At 44.9% G+C, this 15,468-nt stretch overlaps 1 protein-coding gene across 2 annotated transcripts in view; it reads left to right on the forward strand.

Annotated features, from left to right (window-relative positions):
- Positions 1 to 15,468, forward strand: part of LOC141139646 (guanylate cyclase soluble subunit beta-2-like) — a 160,317-nt gene that overhangs the window by 114,431 nt on the left and 30,418 nt on the right. For both annotated transcript variants that reach the window (XM_073625964.1, XM_073625963.1), the window contains exons 11-12: positions 15,012 to 15,160; positions 15,295 to 15,441. In XM_073625964.1, the coding sequence (XP_073482065.1) occupies positions 15,012 to 15,160; positions 15,295 to 15,441 (296 nt within the window). The remainder of the gene's footprint in view (positions 1 to 15,011; positions 15,161 to 15,294; positions 15,442 to 15,468) is intronic.

A 15,468-nucleotide genomic window follows, 5' to 3' on the forward strand; every position in this document is an offset into this window, starting at 1 on the left:
GAATACGGGGTGAATCCGGAGAGAGGAGGGCAATTTCAACCAATAGGAGACTGGCCTGACTCGAGCAATAATTCTGTAAGGACCGATGCATCAAGGGCCCAATTTGGTAGAAGGTTGTTTCAGTCTCACATATTTGGTTGATAGCCAAACTCTGTGCCCCACCACATATGGAGAAATATGGCATCTTCGTATGTTGGAGAAAAGCGCATACTTGCCTGCTGACTTCCGTAGTAATAAGCAAACCTTATTTCAATGTAGCAGAATATTTTTCACCCGCAGATCTGCTGCTGGTACACCAGAAGGCTGAAGTAGGGGAAAAGTCTGAGGGTGATAGCCTAGGGCTGCGTAGAATGGTGTGGTATGAAGAGCACTGTGGCAATGGGAATTAAGGGTGAACTCAGACCAGTTGGAGTGTAAGGCATTGACATAATATCAAATATAGGTTTCTAGGGACTGGTTCATGCGTACGGTTTGAGGGTGATGTGAGGTAAGGAGTGAGAGCATTACTCCCAGTTTCTTGCAGAATGCTCTCCAGAATCTGGAAACAAACTGGGATCCACGGTCTGAGATGACATTGGTAGGTATGCCATGATATCTCACAATATGGGAAAGGAATAGGGTAGACAGTGCTTCCACTGTAGGTAATCCTGGGAGCGTCACAAAATGAGACATTTTGGAAAAGCAATCCACTATGACCCATATAGCAGTCCTGCCCTTGGTCTTGGGTAAGTCTGTAATGAAGTCCATAGTCAAATGGGTCCAAAGCTGGCGAAGTGCCAGAAGTGGTTGTAACAGTCCAGTAGGCAATGTGCGAGGTACTTTATTAGCAGCACGAGTTGGACAGGCAGCCACATAGTCAGTAACATCCCTTTTCATATGAGGCCACCAGACATGACGTTGCAAGGTCTTAAGAGTGATGGTGACACCAGGATGACCAGATAACACACCATCATGAGCCCAGAGGAGTACAGGTTTTCTGAGGCTAGGGGCTACGAACAGGCCACCTGGTGGTATTTTCAAGCCTTGGGGAACATGATTCTGGGTTTCTTGTAACTTTTGTGAAAGAGCTGTAGAGATCTGTGTGACAATTTTGCAAGGTGGGATTATATACTGCTCGGTAGGTTGATCTTCAGAAGTAGCGAACTGTCTGCAAAGAGCATCGGCTTTCTTGTTTTTATGCCCAGGAACATAAGAAAGAACAAAATTAAAATGGGATAAAAACAGAGCCCATCGAGCCTGACGTGAGTTCAAACGTCTTGCAGTTTGAAGATGCAGCAGGTTTTTAGGTCAGTGAGGATAGAAAAAGGCTTGGGAGCCCCTTCCAGAAGATGTCACCATTCAGACAATGCCAATTTGATCGCCATTGATCTCCGCTGGAGAAAACTTTCTAGAAAAAAAACGCTACTGGATGGATTCTACCGGACTTAGGCTGTCGCTGCTCCTACTTCGAAGGCATCAACCTCAACTATGTACTGGAGATCAGGGTTTGGATGCTGAAGAATTGGAGCCTTGCTGAACATGTCTTTTAATTGCTGGAAAGCCGATTCTGCTTCTGAGGACCACACCTTGCAATTTGTACCTTTCTTAGTTATAGCAGTAAGGGGGGCCGCAATGGAGGCAAAACCTTTGATGAAGCGTCTAGAGTAATTTGCGAACCCTAGAAAGCTTTGGAGCCCTCTTAAAGTGGTTGGTTGGGGCCATTGCAAGACAGCGGAAAGTTTTTGAGGGTCCATTTGGAAACCGACAGCACTTATAATGTATCCAAGGAAAAGAATAAGGCTTTGATGGGAACTGCATTTCTTAATCTTCACGTAAAGATGGTTTTCTCTCAGTCATTGTATTACCTGCTTTACATGTGAGATGTGCTCTAGATGAGTCTTGGAAAAGATTAAAATGTTGTCCAAGTATATGATCACAAAACTGTTGCTGAAATCATGAAAAATGTCATTCATGAAACGTTGGAAGACAGCAGGGGTGTTTCACAACCCCAATGGCATAACCAGACATTCAAAATGTCCATTACGAGTGTTGAATGCTGTCTTCCACTCGTTCCCGTCTTTAATTCGAATCAGATTATAAGCCCCTCGTAGGTCCAGCTTAGAGAAGATAACGGCTCCCTTAAGTACATCAAACAGTTCAAGAATGAGAAGCAAAGGGTAGGAGTCTTTTACAGTGATTTGATTTAACTCTCGATAATCTATGCATAGTCATCTTTTTTTTCAACAAAGAAAAAACCTGCCCCTACTGGAGAAGAAGAGGGTCAAATAAAACCTCTTTCCGAGTTGTCTTTCACATATTCCTCCATGGATTTTTGTTCATACAAACACAGGGAATAGGTCCTTCCTTTGGGAAGAGGTGCTCCAGGAATCAAATTAATTGCGCAATCAAAAGACTATGTGGAGGTAAAACCTCTGCCTTTTGCTTTCAAAATACATCTACAAACTCATGGTATTCATGAGGCAATGTAGGTGGAATGGCCTCGGAAGCCAACAAACAACCAGAAAATCTTTTGGGCTGAGACAAACAGTTTAGATGACAGAACGACCCCCAAGAGGTTAGTTCTCCATTTTCCCAATCAAAAGAAGGGTTATGTTGTTGTAACCATGGGTAACCAAGGATAAAGGGCAGAAGTAGGGAATCAGTAAGAGACAAGACAACTTCCTCTTTGTGGAGTACGCCTACCTGAAGGGTGATATTCATAGTCTCAAATTTTACAGTGCCATCTCCCAAGGGTTGTCCATTCAGGGTGGTGATGTTCAGGGGTCTAGACTTTGGAACAAATGGGATTTTATTTTTTTTTAGCAAAAGTGTAGTCCAAGAATATGCCAGCAGCTCCAGAATCCACAAAAGCCTCACAGGAGACAAGTTTAGAGGGTAAATGGATAATTGCGGGAATGGTAATCTTGGTCTTAGAGGATATACCTGTAAGATCTAACTCAGCTCCTCCAACACTGGTTAGACCCTGCCTTTTACTGGATGGGAAGGGCAGACAGATAACAAAAGTCCACAGTACAGGCATAGGCCCAATGCACGCCTCCTTTGTTTCTCCGACTCAGGTGGAGACGGCTTACTTCCATGGGTTCCATAGATGCCTGGTGTTCAACTGAGATTTCAGGTTCTGGCTGAGATTGTGCTTGGAAGTTAGGGGCCAAACGGTAAACTGGCCTAGAAAACTTGTGAGTTCTAAGTCTCTCTTGGCACCTTTCATGATACCGGACATCCAGACAAACACACAGCTCTATGAGTTTCTCAAGGTCTTCTGGGGAATCCTTATAGACTAATTCATCCTTGATGCGATCTGTGAGACCCTTTCGGAAGGCTGCACATAACGCCCTGAAGTCCTAATTAGTCTCAGCAGCCAGGGTACGGAACTCAATAGCCTATTGTGCCACAGACCTGGTACCTTGTTGTATGTCCAAAAGTGAGTACTCAGCTGCAGAAGCTCTATCTGGCTTGCCAAATACAGTCTGGAGAGAAGCCAGAAATTTGTCAGCGTCTAGCAGCACAGGATCATTGCGTTCCAGGTAAGGAGAGACCCAGGCCAGGGCCTTCCCCTTTAACAAGGTAATTACAAAAGTCACTTTGGCAGACGAAGTGTTAAAAGTGTTAAAGTTCATCTAACTTGGCATCCAGGGAAGAAAGATGCTGTTCATGAGCTCCAATCAATTGTCCCTGACATGAAATCGCCTTAACAATCTCAGCAGGGTCCACTGCCATTGTGGCCTGTTTGTAGTAATGTAAGGTACCTGTGATTGGTATTGTCCAAAGTGGAGCTTGTGTGCTGAGGTTTCAGGCGAAAACTTAGGCAGATCAGGACAGCAACAGATCAGGCAAAGTGGTACACAATCGAAATCCAGAGATTGGTCAGGCAGGCAAAGGTCATACACGAGCTGGCGGTGAAGTACGAAATCAGCAGGCTAGAGAGTAGTCAGGAATTCAGGCAGAAGTTCAAATACGGTATTCAAAGTCACAAAGCAGTCAAAACACCCAGGAAGCTAGTCCAAACAAATGGGCACTGAGAGATAGGAAGTGCTGCTATTTATGGGCTGCTTTGATTGTAGATTGTCCACAGCTGGCAGCAGGTGGGGCTAGTGAGTCCAAGGTAATGCATCAAACCAGGGCAGCCATCAGAAATTTTTGGGCCCCTTACACAGCTTTAGGCCTGGGCCCCCCCCACCGAGCCTGACCACGGGCCATCCTACCGAATCCGCACACTGGCCACCTCACCTGTACGCACTCAGCCCCCCCTCAATCCTGTATATATGTTAGCCCCCTCACACCTGTATTATATATGTCACCCCCCCCACATACACACACACACACCTGTATATATGTCAGCCCCCCCCCACACACACACACACACCTATATATCAGCCCCTCGCGTACACACAGTGCTGTGTTTTGGCACACTCACCAGGGACCTGGGACCCTGCACAACCACCAGCAACCCGGGACCACGCACAGCCACCAGGGACCCCGCACAGTGACCCCACACAACCACCAGGGACCTTGCACAGCCACCAGGGACCTGGGACCGCGCACAGCCACCAGGGACCAGGGACCCCACACAACCACCAGGGACCTTGCACAGCCACCAGGGACCCCGCACAGCCGCCAGGGACCCGGGACCCCACACAGCCACCAGGGACCCTGCACAGGGACCCTACACAACCACCAGGGACCTCGCACAACCACCGAGGGCCCCTTCACAGGGACCCCGCACAGCCACCAGGGGCCCCGAATAGCCATTTCAGAAGGGAGGGGTGGGACAATTTTAGATGGAGGGGGCGCCTGATTTTAGTCATGCCTGGGGCAGCACAACATCAAAATACACCACTGCATACACAAATCTGTCCACACACAAGGCTCTGGCCCGCTCTGTCCACCAACAGCCCCCTCCCTTTCCCCCACAGCCCCTACTTGTAAATAAGGTCTTCCTACCAAGTCCCAGGTCGTTTTCACAAAGCTGACATGTTTCTGAGAAGCATAGTACAGATCACACGAACAGTGAACATGCACATAGTAGCCAGAGGTGGCAGTAAAGAGCTCGATGTCGGAGCTCAGTGTCAGTGACACGAGAACAGCAGAAGCTGGGAGATCGTTTGTGTAATGCACAGCACGGCTCCCCTCCACCCACCCATCCTGCCTTCTCCTGGCCCGGGCGGGCCCCTCGGGCCCCTTGGGCCCCTTACACTTGTGACAGCTGTACTCCCCTGATGGCGGCCCTGCATTAAACTAAGAGAACATAGCTATAACTCCAGAGCTCCTCCGTGGCACAACAAGTAAGACTGCAGCTGCGGGACCAGGAACATCCCGGTTCAAATACACCCAGGTACATGACAAGGGAGTTATTTGGGTATAAAAAAACTCCTACAATACAATGAATCAAAATTAGTATACAAAAAGCTTATATGACAGGTATCGCATAGTTGTAAAAAGGTATATGAGGTGTTGAATTAATGCACATTGGTTCTATCAGATGGGGCTGGTATAGGACACCCTCCAACAGAGATGGCAAAGCAATGAACGCCCTAAGTCTCCACAAGGACCCTCTAGAGCCAATGAACACCCAGAAGAAGGGGGATAGTAGTCTGCAAAGATATAGTAGTGTGCTTTAAATGGAGTGTGGCTCAGGCAGAGTGTGCAGCTACAGACATTGTAAATAAGTAAATGCATACTGAGTATAAAGATGTCACATAGATAGTTCACCAAAAGGGGGACAGCAAAGTTGTACAAAGGCCTCACCAATTGGTAGACAAGCTGCAATAGACCATGAGCAATCATGGGGTCCCAAATGATAGAGACTGGATGGAAGTACTGGGCCCATATTTAAGTGTCCCATCAGAAAAGGGAGGAGCCATCTCCTCAGAGAACAGTGGCGCATGGCCGTAATCTACGGCTGGTCCACCAGCCGGGAGTGGGCGGTCCCCTGGTGCAATGACCCGTGGGATAACGTCACGCGGCACCACACCGCCGATATGCAGTAAGGCTGGCCCACGTCACAGGGGTGTGGGCAGGGTGGGGCCACACACATCACCAGCACATCACAGCCCGACCCACAGCCTAAATGGGCCATCACCAAGGAGGGCCTCTACATGTCGGGCAGAACACAAAGTGCGGCAGTAGTCAAGCTAAAAGCCCTGCTAAGAAAAGGACCTGCCCAAAAAGATCTTCAAGACTTAGATCATTTTATTACACTGCTTGAAGAAAACAAAGCAGTTTATCTCATTGACACATTAGATATTGTAGCTTTATTGGCTGTAGTGGATGATCCACCCTCTATCCAGCCGTCTAACATACCACTTAATCCTCTTTAAAAAAAAATCTGATATATACCCTTCACCTCTCTCAAATCACAACGCTGCCACATTTTTGAAACTAGTCTCAAAAAAGACTAGTCTCTCACTAAAGACATCTCTAACCTGAAGATCTGAAAACACACAGCAACTTTTCCCCAGGCGAGATACGGGCTCTACAGTCTCTGTCCAACAACTAACATATTACCATCAAGCCCTCCGACAAGGGGGTAAATGTGGTAGTCATGGACATCGATTAGTTACATTAAAATGTGTTACAAAATTTTAGCAAATACAGAATGGTATCGACTGATACCTAAATCATATTTTGATTCCTTTACCAATGATTTCTATTTTCTGGTGGACCAAGCCTACAACAATAACATCATACACAAAACATGGGAATTCACTAGAACTAGTTTACCTCAGATGGCCACCTTTTATGCGCTTCCCAAGGTCCACAAGAACTCTGTAAATCCCCTGGGTAGGCTCATCGTACATGCTTGAAAAGGTTTATGTTCTCTTTACACTTTGTTATCTGAGGCATTTTAATGGATTGATGTGCTTTTTATCCCATACTTTAAACGAATAAATTGGCTTCTGCCTTTTAACTTTATTGCTTTGTCTGTACTCTGCCTAAAAAGTTCCAGAGAGGTGTGCCCTTCCTAAGATTAGGGACATATTTTCTGACTTGTTGTGGAGTCTCTTCCACTGCCTCCCAGCCGATTGCTTCTTTCACTGCCTTTACAAAAGGTGCTATTAGAGAAAAGTCAAAGCCTCCAGCCCTCTTAACCTCCTCATCTCTTATAAGGAACTCTCTGACTCCATTGCAGCTGGCTGACTGACTAGATTTTCTGTGTATAACAGCTACCGACTGAAACTGTCACCTTTCTTACATCCGCCATCCTTTCTTTAGTGGTGCTGTCAAAGCAGGACTGGCATACTAGTTTTTCAGGAAGTGCTTTATCTCTGCATATCCAGCATCTGTTATAAGCACATGATGACTTGGAGATGGGGAACAGTGGTAGCAGGAAGAAGAACCAGAATATCAGTTATAATGATGGTGTGGCGATGACCTGGAGAAACCTCGCCTGGAGCGCCAGGGCTGTCAAAATATTATGGCAGCATATAAACCACATGCTCTTTTTTTAAATAGTCTTCGCTACTTACCTAATTCCTTACCTTACAGACAGCTGATGATGTGATTGGGCAGTATTTTCTATGAAAGCAGGATAGGAATAGCAGACTGCGCAGGTTGAAATAGGATAAGTACTTGTCGCCCCCTTTTGGGGGTTCAAGACAAATGGCCCTCCCCGAACAGGATATTGCACTAAACCTGTAAGTAAATAAGTGAACCAGAACCTTTGCTAAGTGGAACAGTGGGTTTGATAATAAAGTTGGCAGTTCCTCCACCCAAGTCAGGGCCTCCTGGTACCACCCACCCATTATGGTCATGAATACGGGTGCCATTTTGGAACAGGGCATTCACAAGGAAATGCCCAAGGCAAAGGTCCCACGTCACAGGTGAGATGGTGCCAGCTACACATGTAGCATAGTGGCTTCAGGCAGCCAGCGCCATCTTGGAAAGGGGAAAAGACTCTGGGAACCTACGCCACCAGGAGACACATAAGAAATGTAAATTACGTAGTTACATAGTAGATGAGGTTGAAAAAAGACACAAGTCCATCAAGTCCAACCTTTGTGTGTGATTATAAGTCACTATTACATTGTATATCTCTGTATGTTTTGGTCGTTCAGGTGCTTATCTAATAGCTTTTTGAAACTATCGATGCCCCCCGCTGACACCATGGCCTGTGGAAGGGAATTCCACACCCTAGCCGCTCTTATGCCACGCACACATGATCGGACATTTCGACAACAGAATCCTGGATTTTTTTCCGACGGATGTTGGCTCAAACTTGTCTTGCATACATACAGTCACACAATTATTGTCGGAAATTCCCAATGTTAAGAATTGTGTACACACGATCAGAATTTCCGACGGATTTTTGTCGGAAAATTTGAGAACCAGCTCTCAAATTTTTGGAATTTTTGTTGGAAATTCCGACAAAAAATGTCCGATGGAGCCTACACACTGTTGGAATTTCTGACAACAAGCTCCTATCGAACATTTGTTGTCGGAATGTCCGATCGTGTGTACGCCGCATTCCAGTAAAGAACCCTCTACGTAGTTTATGGTTAAACCTCTTTTCTTCTAATTTGAATGAGTGGCCATATGTCTTGTTAAACTCCCTTCCGCAAAAAAGTTTTATCCCTATTGTGGGGTCATCAGTACGGTATTTGTAAATTGAAATCATATCCCCTCTCGAGCGTCTGTTCTCCAGAGAGAATAAGTTCAGTGCTTGCAACCTTTCCTCATAACTGATAAAAGCCTAAACCTGGTAAGGTTTGTATTTCCATCCCTATGGGACTTAGGGATGGAAATATGTGACCCTACCGGGCCATAATTTCACTCAATTGAATCAAAAGAAGGGGGGACAAGGAGGATGGGACTTTATATGAAGCACATGGAAGCGAGAGGATAGTTAAGTGGAGTAAAGGAATTTATTCAGTGTAATTGTACATATAATGTTGATACACAATAACAACAGTAATGTGGTGATAACAACAATGTTTGGGATTGTAACCACTAATGTCAAAGATAAAAAAGGCAAACATGCTCCTGCTCCTGTGGCGTATCAGCCACAAAACGCGTAGAGCTACATGATGCCGTGTTCTCATTCATTCACACCTGTTTCAAGGTTCTATATAACAAATATCCCTACAGATCCAGTGAGGCCATAGGTCCTGCAGGTTTTATCTTATAATCATGATTTCACCTAACCATGTTCTTGTGGAATTTTGGAATTTATGATTGAATTTATTATGCTCTTAATTGAGATTTGCTACCATTTTATTGTCTATTGTTTACTACCATGTTTACCTTTTTTATCTTTGACATTAGTGGTTACAATCCCAAACATTGTTGTTATCACCACATTACTGTTGTTATTGTGTATCAAAATTATATGTACAATTACATTGTATTATGAATAAATTCCTTTACTCCACTTAACTATCCTCTCGCTTCCATGTACTTCATATAAAGTCCCATCCTCCTTGTCCCCCCTTCTTTTCTCATAACTAATATCCTCCAGACCCTTTATTATTTCCTTATATACGCTGATGATGTGGATTTCCAAGCCGGCCCAGCAGTGAATCAGTGGGAGATCGTGAATGCTTATTATCTGCAACTTTGTGGTGAGTTTGAACCCCAGAGTGGCGTGTGGAGCATGGGTTTGAATACGGTGATTGGTGCACTATCCGACCATCTCCTCTTCCTTATTCACTTATTAAGCTAGCCACGAACTTTACCTTCACGTTTATCCTCTTGTCAGATCTGCGATTTACTGTTTAGCGATTATATGTGCATTTACCCTATATGCAATTGTGTCAATTCTCAGCAATTTGACAGGAGCGCCGCTTTGATATTATGTGTCTTTTCACATTTGTTTGTTTAATTTGACAGACTGTTGTATCTCATATTCATACATACATATATATATATATATAAATATATATATATATATATATATATATATAAAATCAAATATACTGCCTGTACTGACTGAATATATCTAATACACTACCTGTACTGACTGAATAACGGAAAATTGTTATCACTTACTGTAAATTTCCTTTCCTGTCGCATCCTTGCGTCAGCACAGAACGGGCTTCTTTGAAGCCCCACGTGACCACATGTTCCAAGCTGAATAAAAGACAGCCCCTCCCCCAACTAAGATGTTCGATAACCTAGCCTGTGTCAGGCCACTAGGGAGGGAGTCCTGTGCCGAAGTGAGGATGCGCCAGGAAAGGAAAATTACGGTAAGTGATAACAATTTTCTGTTTTCCTGGACCATCCTCGTGTCAGCAGATAACAGGATATACCAAAGCTAATATAGTATGGGAGAGGACAAATGAAAAGAGACACCAACAATCAAAGAAAAGCTGCTAAAGCCAGAAAGAATTGATCTCTCTTGTCCCAAACCTGCTAACTGCATATTTAGTTTGTAAGGTTGAATGAAGGCCGCCCCAGACCTTCAAGCTAGCCCTTACCTATATCTTCCAAGCAATCCTGGCATAACTGCCCCAAAGGCTGCTACCCCTCTAGTCAAATAGGCTTGCAATTGTTTCAGAGCAGAAAGGCCTGTTTTCTGCATGCCAATCTAATCACCCTGGTTATACAACAGTGGGTGACTCTTGAGGGCCTGATGGCTAAATTAAAAGATTGTACACTTTCCTCCTTTGACCAAGTACACTGTTAGTAATTCGACCATGTGTAAGAAAACTGAAGTCTTCCTGCTGTGCACTCAGTGCCTCTCGTTTTAAAACTTGGAGGGACTATTTCCCAGTTTTTCTGGAAATTGAATACCACTTTAAAATCGAACTTTGGAGATAGATGTGGTATACCTATCTCTGGTAAAAAGTAAAAGAAAAAAAAGACACCAAAGGACCCTTGCAGGAAAGTGTTGCAATCTTCAACATCCTTCTGTCTGAAGTAGTTGCTGAAAAGACCATCCTCCATCAACGAGCGATTTACACTCTATCGTTGTGGGAAAAGACTATCCTTCATGAATGAGCGATTTACGCTCTATCATTATGGGTGTTTCTTGTGGCGTGGATATTTGCAGCATACTTTCTGCTATAGCCACCGTAATAGGGCTTATGCCGCGTACACACGGTCGGACTTTTCGTCTACAAAAGTCCAACGGACGCTGACGGACTAAAGCTGGCTGGTAATCCGATCGTGTGTGGGCTTCTCCGGACTTTCAACGGACTTTTTCAGCCTCAAATCCGACGGACTTTAGATTTGAAACATGCTTCAAATCTTTCCGACGGACTCGAGTCCGGTCGAAAAATCCGCTCGTCTGTATGCTAGTCCGACAGACAAAAACCCACGCTAGGGCAGCTATTGGCTACTGGCTATCAACTTCCTTATTTTAGTCCGGTGTACGTCATCACGTAAGAATTCGACGGACTTTTGTGTGATCGTGTGTAGGCAAGTCTGTTCGTTAGAAAGTCCGCCGCAAGTCCGTCGAAAGTCCGTCGAAAGTCTGTCAGACAGGCTGTCGGACTTTTGTAGCTGAAAAGTCCGACCGTGTGTACGCCCCATTAGAATTTTGCACAACCCCCATCCTTGTGAGGCAACCTGTGCAATTTCATTTCTCTGCCACTACAGACTGCATGCAGGCCAAAAATGCACCCTGAGCTGGATGAGACATTTTCTATCATGCTGGCATAAAAGCATGTGCCAAGTTCCTGGATCCTGTCCTTTCACAGGCTAAGTGGAAATGACTTTTTTAGAATGTATTGACCACATGCTTAATGAATGTGACAACCCTTTAGGTGTCATCGTCCTGGTCAGGATAAAATGATCGTTGGCGGGTCTTATGTTTTTTGGAGCGTTTGCGTTCAGGGTTTCTGCTCCTAAAATAATGCAAAACACCTTAATTTGCATAATTTCCTTGAGCACTCTTTTAAAAACCACGTTGCCCCCTCCTACCTTTGCTAATCTTCTGTGCCAACTAACAGGCGTGGCAAGCTCAAATTTGCACAAAATATATGGAGAAAAGTATATTACCTCTCACCAAAATACAGGTACACTGTCTCCTTAAGACCCATCTGCCTTTATTCACTCACTTCAGAAGCAGCCACAAGTGAGCTTCAGGCAGCACTTCCAAAGGCAGACAGCAGACACAGTCAGAGTCTGAGACAAAAATCAGTCAGACTGTCAAACCCACAGAAGTACACAGCATAGCAGGGGAGTCAGGACAGCCCATCCAGAGGCAGACAGGGGACTCAGTCAGAGGTAAGTTATTTACCTGGCAGGACTGCAGAGAGAGAAGGAGAGAAGCCCTCACATCTGCAGACCTCCAAGATCATTTACACCATTGCATGGCGTCTGACGGTTACCATCCCGTGCTGCCCATCTCCCCACACTCTGTGACACCATTCACAGCCGCTCTCAGACTGACAGTAAAGCCAGTAGAGCAGTGCGGTGTGCTGCATAAAAAAAAAAGTCAGGGGAAAAAAAAACCCAAAAGGAGAGGCAGTGATGACATTGCAGAGCTCTTATACTACCACACCTGTACAAGATCAATGCTGTTTAAGCAACATTTTGTCCGTGGCCTTGGCACCAAAAGCCACCAAGTTTTTAGAAGGATTTACCTTCAGCATTCAGGGTCTTCCAACTCCATGAGAGGCTGAACATGGAGGGGTAGGTTTGGCAGGGGGGGAATGCAACAAACAAATTTACTTACCAACTGCAATCAACATGTGGCCTGGAGCATGACCAAAAAAAGAACATCTTAGTTGGGGAAGGGGCTGTCTTTTATTCAGCTTGGAACATGTGGTCATGTGGGGCTCCAAAGGACTGCCACTAACTAACTAACCTGCCTGCCTGGTCTAGCTCAATCTCTCTATCCCTGTCCACTATAACACAATATACAGGCGCTGTGTAAGCAGCCTTATATTGTGTGGGGCGTGGACGTAGTTCCCCTGAGCCATGATTTAATTATGGCTCTCGCAGAGGAGCTTGTTGTGATTGGCCAAAGCATGCAGGTCAGGTATATGCTTTGGCCAATCATCATACAGCAATGCACTGCGGTCTTGCAGTGCATTATGGGGCGCTCGAATTTGCCGGGAACGCCCCATAAAATTTGCTGTGCAGTGAACCGATGCTCGAAGCTCATCCCTAAGGAAGATTAGTGTGCTGCTGTTTTTCCACCCCCACCCTTACAAACCCCTTATCTTTTGCACAGTGGTCATGTGATCAAAAAGTTAAAAAAAAGGTAATTATAATGTTTTTTTAGATATGTACACACATGTTTTGCCTTCCATTTCTGTTTTAAATGGAATAGGTTGTTTTACAAGGTAAGGGTTCACATATACTTTAACAATACTGATATTATTAATACTATAAATAAAAAAAAAAAAAAAGAAAATAACAAATAACATGTTATTTTATAGGTGTGTAGCAGAATCTCTGACCTCTTCCAGTCTAATGAGAACCTTCAAGGCCAAAGATAGCTGACATCCTTCAATATGTGGTGGGTTGTGAGGCATAGTGGGTGCAAAGGTGGTAAAAGTCATTGGACGCCAGACACTTCTTGGATGTAAAAGAGGTTTTATTTCTTTGACAGTCCTTTTTATATTTTGCAAGGGAAAGAGGGTTAGGGCCAGGACATCCTTAAATAGTTGCAATTTCAAATGGCAGACTCTGAGACTTCAACAGGAGGACAGTCGTACAGGGAAAGGCCCCAGCAAGGTGCCACTTCTGCACGTGCAGGATTGCTGTCTTCTATGGTAACAGTACTTAAACAGTTCCTAACTCAAAGTAACCGTTCTCTCAGCTGTGCTACAACTTCACCTTATAGTTCTTCAGCCCCTTGAGCTCCGGTCTTTCACTAGACCCTCTGATTCACTGACTCTGAATCCTGTGAGCTCCTCAAGGCCTTTGGGGTCATATTTCCCTCAAGCATCACCCACGCTTCCCTGCTGCGTCCCTAGCTTGGCACTTCGGATACCTTCAAGCTTCACTCCTGCTGACCGGCTCGGTCCCTAACGTGACACACAAGGCTGCTATGCAAGCATGACCTCTACTGATTGGGTCCCTGACTTAATCACCGCCTGAAGTTTCCCGATTCTCCACCCTGCCCGTTCGGTGAGAATACTGCTCAGGTATTTGCTTCAGTTACTCACTGTGGTCCCTGGTAAAGGCGATTGGTCACTTAGAGGCGACAGCTTCCCTTCTACCTCTGACCATGACAGGTTCTCCAGGCGGCAGAACCGTCACTTTTTATTGGACTGCAAGCCGCAGTCCCAACCCTGCGCTGCCCTCTTACTTCTGGATAGGCCCTCACCCAGCATGACAGCCTGATGTCCCCGGGATAGGCCCAATCTCCGGCCTAGCAGCCCAGGGCAGACGACAGACGTCCACCCAGATGGCAGTCTGGGTGGCACACAAGAAGAAGGATCACCTGACCTCACCAGAACATATAGGCTCTCCCAGCAGGCCAAGTGATTAAACAAAATCCCTGCCCATTGGCTGAGATACCTAATATACCCATAACCTGACCTTGAGTTGTCCTTCTCAATCTAATAGCTCCAAGTGCCCAGCCACCTGGTGGTAGAAGAGGAAAGTACAACCAGGCCAAACTTAGGGAGAAGTCAATGGATCCCTAATAATTAACTACAGTAGCTACTTCTGACAAGGAGTTTGGCGAGGAGCTCTCTGACTAAACCCTAGGGCGCTACAGGGGGGCAACAATAAGGTTTAGGAAATGCAAGGGGCAGAGTCAAAGCATTACCCTAGAAGCTGGATCAATATTTACGTATCAAAGTGGCCCAGGATTTACAGTGACCTAAATTCAGGAAACATAATTTTGGTTTGGGCAATAAAGTGTCATCAAAGGTGGATGGGCAGAACCCCACAGTTAGCTTCCAGACTATCTGTCTCTGATTGATAGTCTGAATTGCAGCCTTTGAACATCTGAGTTATAGAAGGGAAGAGTTAGTGATGAATCACTGTCATGACTGTATAAAAATGTTATTCGTGTATAAATTTCAGCTTGAGTTACCCAGCTTTCTACACATTTTACTGGTAAAAAGATTAAGACCATCGCTAGATTTCTATTTTGCTCTTCTTTGTTGCAGGTGAATTCAAGGACTGCACAATATTATTTAGTGATGTGGTGACATTTACCAACATTTGTTCTCAATGTGAACCCATCCAGATTGTGGCCATGTTGAATTCCATGTATCTCCGCTTTGATAGACTAACAACAATTCATGATGTATATAAGGTAATTAACTGTCATTATTGTACATAAAATTGCAGTACAAAAGAGTAGTTGACTTGTCTTGTTTCCACAATGTATCACTCGTTCTGGCTATACATCTCTTTATAACTCTAAAAACAACAAATGTTATTTCATAGGTTGAAACCATAGGAGATGCTTACATGGTAGTGGGTGGTGTGCCTGTGCCTGTTTCTACTCATGCAGAAAGAGTAGCAAACTTTGCCCTAGGAATGATCCTTATGGCGAGAGAAGTAAAGAATCCAGTCACAGGAAATCCTATTCAGGTATGGCAAAGGATTCATATTTTTTTC

The sequence above is a fragment of the Aquarana catesbeiana genome, linkage group LG04 (assembly GCF_042186555.1).
Source record: "Aquarana catesbeiana isolate 2022-GZ linkage group LG04, ASM4218655v1, whole genome shotgun sequence".
In the NCBI taxonomy this organism is placed as follows: domain Eukaryota; kingdom Metazoa; phylum Chordata; class Amphibia; order Anura; family Ranidae; genus Aquarana; species Aquarana catesbeiana.